The following is a 12,147-nucleotide window of genomic DNA, read 5'->3' on the forward strand; positions in this document are numbered from 1 at the left end:
TTACTGGTGATACTGAACATTTTTCATATACTTATTGACTAACAAGTATTTCTTAGTATCTTCCCCATGCCTGGGACTAATTGTGCTCACTGAGGGGAGAGACATAAAAATGATCTCTTAGTTCATAAGATCATAAGAATGATCTCTTTCTTCAAAGAATTTGCAATCTCAAAAAAAGAAATGACTACAAAAACAACACAGTATTACAGTGTGCAATGTTATATATAAGCACAGCGTAAGATGTGGCTAGTGAGTGAGTAAAGTGAAAGCCACTCAGTTGTGTTCAACTCTTTGCGACCCCATGGACTATATTCTCCAGGCAAGAATACTGAAGTGGGTAGCCTTTCCCTTCTCCAGCGGATCTTCCCGAACCAGGATCTCCTGCATTGCAGGCAGATGTTTTACCAACTGAGCTATCAAGGAAGCCTGTAAGAAGTAGCTAATTCTCCCACAAAATTAAAAATGTTTATAGATGGACACATTCGAGTGGAGAGTTGAGGGATAAGGAGGAGGAGGACAGGGAAATGGGGTGTACATTTCCAAAGAGCAGCACAGTTAAATGCAGTGATGGTGTGCAGCACCTCTGGGGAGATCCAGTGTGGCTGACGCCAAGGATGCCTGTTGAAAACTGACAGCGCCTGGGAAGTAAGCCTACAAAAGTGCTCCTTAACAAAGAATTTGAAACAGATCCTCCATACCAGAGGCTCCTATCTGATGTGCCAGTCTTGATTGCAGGCTGCGTTTGTTTCAAACAAATTGGACTTCTCTGGTGGCTGAGATGGCCTGCAAATACAGGAGATCTGAGTTCAGTCCCTGGGTCAGGAAGATCCCCTGGAGGAGGGAATGGCAACCCACTCCAGTGTTCTTGCCTGGAGAATCCCATGGACAGAGGAGCCTTGTGGGCTGCAGTCCATAGGGTTGCGAAGAATCAGACATGACTGAAGCGACTTAGCACACAGTGCCTTTGTTTCAAACAGGAAAGATGACAAATATCCACCATGTTTGGAGGTCCTTGAGCCCTGGAAATTATATGTAAAGTTTGGGATATGTATTTAGAGTATGTTTGTATGTGGGAGGTGTGTGTGTGCATGCACACATTTTTCTCCGAAGAGATTCCATAGTTTTCCCAAAGTGAAAGTGAAGTCACTCAGTTGTGTCCGACTCTTTGCGACCCCATGGACTGTAGCCTACCTGGCTCCTCCGTCCATGGGATTTTCCAGGCAAGAGTACTGGAGTGGGTTGTCATTTCCTTCTCCAGGAGAGCTTCCCAACCCAGGGATTGAACCCGGGTCTCCCGCATTGTAGGCAGACGCTTTACCATCTGAGCCACCAGGGAAGCCTAGTTTTCCCAAAGTGGGGAAAAATCAGCACTACTAGTCCAGATGTTGGAGAGCCATCTGGAATCTCCAGTAGGAGAGGCACAGGATCAGGTCTGTGAAAGAGAGTCCTGTCAACAAGTTAGATTGGGGGGTGGGGGCGGGGCACAAACAGGAAGGAGGACTGGACATGAAATTTTGAATGATAACCCTCTAATAACCACAAGTTACTGAGTATTTATTCTGTGGTAGACAAAGTGCCTGCATCCATTTTATTAAAAATTAGTACGGAGTCTCCTGGCTACAAACTGGCAGAGTCTGCAGTTTACCTATCGGTCTCCATGTGACTCTAAAGCCCTCTTTTTTAATCATGACCCTCTGTGCCTCTCTTATAAAACTCTGTCATCATTGCTTTTGTATTTCATTTCCTAACGTTCAGTTAATTATTTTAAGCAGCAAAGTGACTCACTTCAGGGCAGAGTACCATGTGGCTAGAGATACCATTTAGAGGACAAAAAAAGAGAAAGGCCTCGGTGACTGTTCATTGTTTTGTTCCACAAAGAATTGATCATCTGCTGAGATAATGGTATAAATCCAAAGAAATCCCTCACTCTGCACTTTGGTTCCTGTTGTTATTTGTGTCCTATCATCCCGTGGAAGGAAATTCCTGCAGGTTTCAACTGGCAAGCGAGTCATTCTGGAGACAAGTGCACAGTGCTGTTTACTTCAAGCTTCCTAGTCATTAGCTCTGCAGGATAGAAGGTCTGCCTGAGTGTATGCGCGTTCATTTATTGATAAAACGACATGTGCAAACACTTCTGTCTTTTGTGGAAAATATTAAATACACGATAGGGTAACTTATAAAAGCACTGGCTGCTTTACCTTGGGACCTGAGTGTTGGCTAAGAAGTGTGCTAATGCCCTGTTGTCAAATAAAAAGCATATGTTAGCCTTAGTTATGTGTAACCTCAGGGAGCAGGGATTAACACTCCTCACCAGTGGGCCTGGAATTCTGAAATGTAAAAGATCACAACTTTTTGTGTTCTGCACAATCATATGCATATATGATACCAACCATGAGCTACTGTAATGACTGAAGCATTTTAGCCCCAATTCATGGAAGAAACAGAGGCAACTATTGCTGAAATTTTGGTAGAAGCCTTAGGAAAGCATTTTTTTTTTAAATCATCTTAGGAACAAATATTTGAAACTCTGTATTAGTTTTCTATTGCTAAGTAAATAATTACTACAGACTTAGTGGCTTAATACAACACAGATGTATTACCTCAGTTTCCATGGGTCAGAAATCCAGGCATGACTTGGCTGGATCCTCCTCCTAGGATCTCAGAAGGCTGAGATGGAGTTGCTGGCTGATCTGCATTCACTTCTGGAGGTTTGACGAGGGAAAGATCCGTTCTGGGCCCCCTCAGATTTGGCAGAGTTTCTTTTCTTGCAGTTGAATGACTGAGGCCCCATTTTCTTGCTGGCTATCAGTCAAGGACCACTGTCAGCTGTTGAGGCCCCTACAGACCCTCTCCTGCTTAGAATCTCCTCATTAGGAAGACCCCATCCCTTCTAAGGGCTCTCCTGATTAAGTCAGGCCCAACAGGGTAATCTCTCCTCCTTAACATCAAGTGACTCAGGACCTTTCACAGTAGCGCCAAGATTGGTGTTTGATTGAATAACTAGGAGAAGATAACTGGACACCAGCAGATGGAGATCTTGGGGCCATCTTAGATGTCCACCTACTGTGAACCCTTATGAGATGCTTCTCTTCTGACAAGAGTATTGTGTGTTAAATGCTTCTTAGCATCTATCCTTGTCTTATGAGTTTGGTAATACATGTCATGGGAAATACTACTGAGCCCATAATTATATGTCATGTGGAGCATTTCAGCTCTTGGTAAAATGATGACAGTAGCTGTTACTTACAGGGGTTTACTATGTGTGAGACAATGTTCTGAGTTGTATGTGCATCACCTCATTTAATCATCAACTCTTTGCAGAAGTTGTCATCAGTATCATGAACTACAGGTGGGATAACTGAGGCTGGACACAGTGAAGAGACGTGCCCAATGTGTGAGAGCTGGCAAGTGGCAGACCTGGGACTCAAACCACAATTGTCTCTCTTCCTTTAGAACCCTCCTTTGTAACCGTCGGAACCTTTAAAAGGGTTACAGAGTGTCCTCCATAGCCAAGATTATCATTCATCAGTTCCCTCTTTAGTCAGATTTGCCATCTAATAACAGAAAATGTCACATAGACCAAGTCCTCCCTAAAAACAAAGGACACCCCTAAGAGCCAAATACCAAAGAGACACAAGATGAGCATGGTTTAGAGGCTGACTTTTGATAAGGACAGTCCAATACCTTAGCAGCAGGCATTTTATTGTGACTTGTTCTTGGATTCCAGGATGTACTTTGCTGCCTGGTTTTATGCCAAACATTGATTAATAAGCTTCATCAAAAAGAAAACTCACCACTTCAGCCCTGGAGAGCAACGTCAGGTCTTCTTTCCAGAGCAGCCAACCTGTGTCAGCAGGAATCAGAATAGAAATGGTACCCATCCATCTAAAACTAATGTCCCCTGACTTGAAACAGCGCTTATGCTGGTGACACCCTCTCTTTACTGTGGACAGAGGGTTGACCTGTGTTACTAGATAGGGGAGGAAAATAAATGGTTAGAACACGAAAGCTGACATTCACAATGCCCTCTTCTGAAAGGCATTTGTTTTTTTGATAAAAGAAGAACAAAAATGGCATTGATTTATATTTTAATTGTAAGCTAAGCCTCAAACTAAATAGAGTGCTCAAAGGCCACATATTTGGGGAGAAGGGCCATCAGAGTGAGATGATCCTGCCTAGAACATTTTTTATTTTATCTCCTAGCTGCTCCTGCATTTGTCCTAACAGCAGATAGATATGAACTCCAGGCATGAAATTCCCAGAGAAGTTGAAATGTGATGCTTCTACTTCTGTGTTCTGGTGGAGTGAACTCTTCACCTTCCAAAATCTACGATCTAAGGCAGTTGGGGAAGACCTAAGAATATGATAGTAGGCTGAACCCACAAGATCGTTGTAGCAGAGAGTGGCTTATAGTTCACTATGCCTGTCCTCCTTTCCTCTTGAACCAGAGCAGGTGATGTTTCCCAGCCTCTTCTGGAGTTAAGTGTGGCTGCATGATGGAGCTCTGGCCAGTGGAAGTGAGCAGAAGTGATCTGTGCCACTTCGAGGCTTGGTACATAAAATCTTGGCCTATGACCCTCTATTCTCTTTGTTTCTTATTGGCTGGGCAGATGTCAGTCAGTGTCCAGACTGCCAAAGAAGCCGTGAATTAAACATGACGTTGTCTATTTAGCTGGGGCTCTTGAATGCCTGAATGGAACAGAAACCCATCCTCACTCCTGCCAGCAACTGAAATGCATGTGAACAGGAATAATAATAAAATAAATGGCTTTTTTTTTAAGCCATTGAGTATCAAGGGTCTTTCCCTTATAGCAGTTGACATTACTTTATCTAAAATAATCACCTAAACAGATTACTGTGTGTCTTTCAAAGTCAATCTGGACATTAAAATTCTGAAAGACCTCTAGAAATGTGAAAGATTATGTCAAATGTTGTCTTTTTATTGTTCTATAGGAGATCAAGCAATTAAATATCTAACTTAATAGCAATTGTATTTCAGCAATTTTTCCTTTCACTGGCTATATAAACAAGTCCCTGTATTCTCTTTGGAACCAGCTGTATTATTTTACTAATTTTCTCATTAAAGAGATAAAGAAATCTTTGACAAAATAAAATAAAAGCCTAGAATCAAAAGACTGAAAGTAAAACAAGTAGTTCTAAGTAAGGAGAAGAGCTGGTTGATTGTGTACATCAGACTGAAAATGATATGTCAAAGATTCCTATGTACAATAATAAAAACTCCAATGAAATGAAGCTATAATGACTCATTTAAAAGCATCTCTCTGCATTTATAGCTCTTTAGCACTCACTTTTGTGTTATTTCCTATGGTTAATATGTTAGAAGTGAAAGTCGCTCAGTCATGTCCAACTCTGTGCAACCCCATGGACTATACAGTCCATGGAACTCTCCTGGCCAGAATACTGGAGTAGGTTTCCCTTCTCCGGGGATATTCCCAACCCAGGAATTGAACCCAGGTCTCCCACATTGCAGGCAGATTCTTTACCATTTGAGCCACCAGAGAAGCCCAATAGGTTAGAAGGTATTAGTATTTGCACTTTGGGACTGTGTCTTAGTTCAGGCTACTATAACAAAGTACCAGTAGGCTGGATGGCTTATAAACTACCAAAATTTATTTCTGTAGCGTGGTTGAGTTCTGCCAAGGGCCCTCTTCCACCCCAGGGACTCATAACTTGTCACTGTATCCTCAGAGTGGAGGAGACAAAGTAAATCTTTCACGACTCTTGTGCTGTGCTGTGCTTAATTGCTCAGTCATGTCTGACTCTGCAACCCCATGGACTGTAGCCCACTAGGCTCCTCTGTCCATTGGGATTCTCCAGGCAAGAATACTGGAGTGGATTGCCACGCCCTCCTCCAGGGTTCGTGACTCTAAGGATGACAGTAATCTCGTTCATGAGCCCCACCTCCTGATACCATCATACTGAGGAGAGGGTCTCAACATTAATTTAGGGGGAAACACAAAATATTCAGTTCATAACATTCCATCTTGGCTCCTCCAAACTGATGTCCTTTTCACATGAAAAATAAGTTCATTCCATCCCAACAGCCTTAACTTGTTCTAGTATCACCTCTAAGGTCCAGAGTCTTATCTAACTATCAACTAAATCAGGTATGAATAAGACTCAGAGTACATTCATCCTAAGGTAAAATTCCTCTCTAGCTGTGCACCTCTGAAACCAAACAAGTTAACCAAGCAAGTGCTTTGGGGGCTATTTAGATGAAATGGATATATTGTGCATATGAGAACAGCATGGGTTCGGGGGCTCTGGGGCAGAATGTCAGAGACTGGATGTTCGTGCTCCTCCAAAATTCATATTTGAAACTTTCTCCTCTGATGTGATGGTGTTAGGAGGTGAGGCCTTTGGGAGGTAATTAGGATTAGATGAGATCATGAGAGTCTTCAGGACGGGATTAGTCCCCTGCTGCTGCTGCTGCTGCTAAGTCACTTCAGTCGTGTCCAACTCTGTGCAACCCCATAGACAGCAGCCCACCAGGCTCCCCCGTCCCTGGGATTCTCCAGGCAAGAACACTGGAGTGGGTTGCCATTTCCTTCTCCAATGCATGAAAGTGAAAAGTGAAAGGGAAGTCACTCAGTCGTGTCCGACTCTTAGTGACCCCATGGACTGCAGCCTACCCGGCTCCTCCATCCATGGGATATTCTAGGCAAGAGTACTGGAGTGGGGTGCCATCGCCTTCTCCTGATTAGTCCCCTAATAAGGGTCAAAAGAGAGCTACTTCCTCTGCTCTCTCTCCACTGTGTGAGGACACAAGGGAAAAGCCAACAGTCTTCAGTCTGGAAGAAGGCTCTCCGGAGAACTCAACCACACTGGCACCCTGATCTTGGATTTAGTCTTTGGAATTGTGAGAAATAAATTTCGGTGGTTTGTAAACCACCCAGTCAATCTACTTTGTTATAGCAGCCCCAGCTGACTAAGGCAGATACTGATGCTGAGAATGGAGTGCTGCTGTAACAAATACCTACAAATATGACTGTGGTTTTGGAACTGGGAAATGGATTGAAGCTATGAGTTTTTTGTTTTGTTTTGTTTTCTTAAATTTTTTATTGAAGTGTGTATGTTTGTGTATGTGTATTCTATTTTAGATTCTTTTCCTTTATAGATTATCGCATAACATTGAGTATAGTTCCCTGCGCTATGCAGTAGGTCCTTTTTGGTTATCTCTTTAAAAAAAAATTTTATTGGAGTGTAATTGATTTATAATCTTGTGTAGCTTCTGCTGTACAGCATAGTAAATCAGTTATACATGTAAGAGTTTTGAAGTTCATGCTAGAATAAGCCTACATTGCTGTGACTGGGCTATCAGACGCTGTTTTTTGAAAAATGGATAAATTAAGAAGTTGCAAAGAAGTTATTTCTTTGAGCCTAAACATGAGCAAAATATAGTGATATTCAATCATGTAGTTTATCTTACCAGTAATAATTGATCTATAATCTCCAAAATTAAATTTATGAGAATTATTATTTTTGTTACTAATATTTTCAGATAAAATTATGTAAAAGTACAAGTCAATTTTATGGAAAGACAGACTTTGCTTACTGTTTTCTTAATATTAAAAGTATTTCACTGGGGCTAATTTACTATGAGGAGAAAAGTTTAAAAATTTTGGAGAAATAGTTTGTCATACAAACATCAGCATTTCTTTTGGCAAGTGTTCTGAATAGAGATAATTAGTGTACAAATATCTTTTCTTAGTAGTTTATCTAGTGTGGTATTTAATGTTTGTTTTCTTTTCTACCTATGTCTTTAGAGATGTCCCATATTAAAAGGTTACAAATAATAATAGGACTCATGACTTAGAGTTAAATCTATAATCTCCATTAATACTAAAATTAAAATTTTCTCATCATTCATCTACATCATCTTTATAAACAATTTATAATCTTGAGAACTGTTCTTCTTTGCTTCATTTAATTTATTTGAATTTTTAAATGCAATTTATTAGTTCCCATGCACACTTTCAAGCCAAGAGAAGATTTAATTAGCATTCTGATCTGTGAAATAGGATTTTCCTCAGCTGTTAATTGGGAAGTTGGCATTTGGGTTTAAATATTAGATTCTCCTTATTTAAGTACCTGTGACCCTGTTCCCAAGAGGGTGACCATTCAGGGCCCACTGACCAAATCCAGTCTCTGAGTTCACACTGGGGCTAGACGTGGATTATGGTGACATTCCAAGGCACTGTCATCCTACAAGATTCTGCCTACTGAAATTTCTAACTCTTGCCTGCAAATTGCAAAATACATTCTTCTTATTTACAATGAACATCAATCAGTACAACTCTATTCCAGACCCAGGAGATTTCTAATCTGTAACTTAACATTGAGCCTCAGCCCTCATGGAGCTACATGTGTTTTAACATTTCTCTTTTTCCTTTTGGTAAGAGAAATACACCATAGACATTAAATAGAGGAAGGATAACTTTGGACTGGAATGCTCTCTCAAATCCAGCCCATAGAGTATAGTTTACATTTGTTTTTAAATTGTTGTTTTCTTCTGTCTGCTTTGTTAAAAGAGAGCTTATTCTGAGCTTCCTTACTCAGAAGAGTACAGGGAGCCAAGGAAGATTCATGAGGGGATAATCAGACTCTTCTTCAATGGAGTGGAAAGCTTGATTTTGCCACTCCATTATTATCCTGGAAGTTTTGAAATGATCTCTACATCTTTTCTGTTTTCAGCCTTTTCCCAATGCATTGTTAGTCATTGTTAAATATTTTCTATGAATATTTATGCATATAAATATTTCTGAGTAACTTTTTTCTCAAAACAAAACAGTACTGTTAGAATTAATTTAAATAATATAACAATCAAAATAGGGATATGGTGCTTTGTATTAATTTTGAGATACTGTTTACATGTAAAATGAGAGTAGAACAAATTGAAATTTATTAAGCAATGGCATAATATAGTTAAGGATCACAGTCTCTGATAATTAAGCTCAATTTCATATGTAAACAGAAAAGAAAATGTGTCTGGAAATTTATCATACAAAGAATTTCAATATCTTCTGCTCCAAAAATGCAGCTTGTTCTTTATATTTCCCTGAGACACTTTCACCGTAGCCTCCTTCTGACTTGCATTTTTTTGTTTTGCATGGTTGTCTCTCTGAATGTCATTATTATCAGCTTCCTGGGGGCAGAAACTGTGCTTTTGGACACTTTTGTGCCGCAAAGAGTCGGACACGACTGAGCGACTGAACTGAACAATATCTGGACCTCAGAACCACTGAGCATGCATTTGCTGTATGCACTTTAAAAGTATTTGCTTTTAAGTACACAGAAAACAATTTGCTTATCAAATTTGCAGATGACTGGGAAGGATGAGGAAAAGTAGCTAATAAGTTGAATGTCATAATCAGAATTTTAAAAGATCTCAAAAGGCTGAAAAATGTATAAAAAGAAAAGTAAATAATAAAACTGAATTCAAAAAACACTGAAATTAAAATATGCTAGATGTGTTTAGCAGTGAATTATATGCAGCTGAAGAAGGAATTATTGAACTGGAAGACAGCTCAGAGGAAATCATCCAAAATGAAGCATAGGGAGAGAAAGGCTGGAAAATGCAGATGAAGCCTGTGAGGACACACTAGGAAAGTCATACCCACATATAATGGAGTAAAATAAAGAAAGAAGAAAGAATGAGTCAGAAACTGTATTTAAACACATAATTGCTGAGAATTTTTCAGAAATAAAGATACCAAACCTCAGATTCTGGAAGGGTAGCAAATTCCAAGCAGGATATACAAATAAACTCATAACTGGACACACTGTGGTGAAACTGCACCATAATTAATCAAATGCAAGGAGAAAAGTCTTAAAAGCAGCTTAGGAAGGTAGATTAACACTAAAGACACAGAGTTTATATTTTTAAATAAGATGCTTATAGCTTGAGTCATTTTTTAAATTATTATTATTTGACACGTTAGCCAAATTTTCAACTTACTTTGGAGCCATAAGAGGTTTTCTTCTTAAGTTGGAGATGTAATTTGAAGGGCTGTTAAACAAAAGAGGGAGATTCAATTTGTCCTATTTAGCTCCAAGGGAGTGGACCAAATACCAGTATATGGAAGGTCAAAAATAAACAGGTCTCCGCTTAGTGTAAGGAAGACATGCCAGATATTATGGATTGTTAAAAAACAGGGATACATTACCTTAGCTGATAAATGAGTTCTCTAACATCAAAGGATATGATTAAAAGGCAGATATATGAGTTCATCTAACAAATATTTATTAAGCATCTACTATGTACCACGCATAATTATAGATACAAGAATAACTATAACAAAAGAGACGAAAACCCCTTATACAGAGGGTGTATATTGTAGTGCAAAGACAGCAGGATAATGATAAGTCAGCCATGCCCTATGTTAGAAGATGGTAAAAAATGGAGCAGGGTAAAAGTATAAGGAGTACTGGAGGGGGAAGGTTCTCAACTTAAAATGTGACGGTAAGCGTAAGCTTCATTGCAAAGTGTTGTTCAGTCAAAGACCTTGGGGAGGAGAGAGACTGAGCTATGAAGATCTAAGCAGCGAAAGGGAATACATTGGTGGGAGTCACTTCCAACTCTATTATTTAGTCCTGTAACATGTTTTAAAATAAGTTTGAAATTCTATTGATTATTTTGAAATAATAGAAACCAAGATGATTTTTACATTGTTTTTATTAATGAAAGCTGTTCACCCCTACTAGAAAATCACAGAAACTTTGCACTTGAAAAACATCTCTTTTAAAAATTCCAAATTCCAGGAAGGATTTTGTACCTTCTGTTGGTGTCTCAGAATTTGAAGATTAGAGCAGATAATTAGTATAAGTTTGTTAGAGAGCTGAGCTGTCATCTTATGAAAAAGATGTAAAGAATCTTCACAGAGCATTCAAAAGTAGAATTGTAGGTTTGCTCTTCAGAATCATATTGCTTTTTGAAAAAAAGAAAAGCCAACAAACACCCAGCTGCTTTGATTCAAAAAAATAATGTTTGTCTCTGATGTTGAATTCTGCAGCGCCAGGCATCTGAAGTATGGAGGGCTTTGACATGTGCAGAATGAAAAGCCAAGAATATCTTCACAGTTAACTTGTAGTCTTGTTTTACAGGCACACAAAAAGTCCCTTTGGACCATTGAGCCCAAGGAAGGCATGGTTCCCCCGGAAAGTGATGTCAAACTGACATTGACTGCCAACCTGAACGACATACTGACATTCAAAGACACAGTCGTTTTGGACATTGAGAATAGCAACACCTACCGAATTCCTGTCCAGGCTTCAGGAGTTGGCTCCACCATTGTTTCAGATAAGCCCTTTGCACCAGAACTCAATTTGGGAGCACACTTTAGGTAAAGAAATGTCATGGACCAATTTTTATACATATCATATATATTGCATAAGCTGAGCACTACTTCTACTTTGGAAACTTATTTTTAAGTAAATAGAACTAGCCTCCTCATCTTCACTTTCCTTCCTCCAGGTGGTTCATCAGCTACAAGGAGACCTTTTCCAGTCTTAGTTTGGTTACTGCAAGCTGTGTCCCTCTGCGCTAGAGAAGAGATGGTTCATAGGAAGGGTGTTCTTCTCTAAAACTTAGAGTAGATTCTCTGTGACAGATTTAGAATCTCAACCATGATTTCTCTTCCTTGATTTCAATACATTGCTAACTTCTCTTCATGAAAGTAGAAAATAAAGATGCAACCTAGTGATAACATAAATAGAATATAACTAGGAAGGTAAAAATATATTGCAAATGTATCTTTTCAGGTATTGCAAAGCCAGTGATTTTTTTCCTGTGTCATGTCCTCTGCTTGCCTCCTTACCATAGCACCAGCAATCGAAATGATTGTGGTTGGCTTCACCTGATCACTCAGGAAAAGCTGGAGAGCCTAGATATTTAAACAACAGGTGGTACCATATAGATACCTCTGAGCAGAATGATGTAAATGTAACTCTTAAAATGTGTGGGGTTTGAATATTAACCATGGAGGGTGTGTGTGGGAATTTGTTCATGGTTTCTCACAAGAGTCACACGTTGTCACTAGTTGACTCTCAGGAGCCAGCTAAATTGGTGTCTGTTTGTTTCAATACTGTGAACAGATGTCAAAGGGATGCTCTTGCCTTTTGGTCTGA

The 12,147-nt window shown here is 39.5% G+C and overlaps 1 protein-coding gene across 1 annotated transcript in view; it reads left to right on the forward strand.

Annotated features, from left to right (window-relative positions):
- HYDIN (HYDIN axonemal central pair apparatus protein) overlaps positions 1-12,147 on the forward strand; it is a 317,377-nt gene that overhangs the window by 145,872 nt on the left and 159,358 nt on the right. Inside the window, 1 exon segment of the mRNA XM_052656756.1 lies at positions 11,125-11,363. Coding sequence (XP_052512716.1) covers positions 11,125-11,363 — 239 coding nt within the window.

The sequence above is a fragment of the Budorcas taxicolor genome, chromosome 18, assembly GCF_023091745.1.
Source record: "Budorcas taxicolor isolate Tak-1 chromosome 18, Takin1.1, whole genome shotgun sequence".
Classification (NCBI taxonomy): domain Eukaryota; kingdom Metazoa; phylum Chordata; class Mammalia; order Artiodactyla; family Bovidae; genus Budorcas; species Budorcas taxicolor.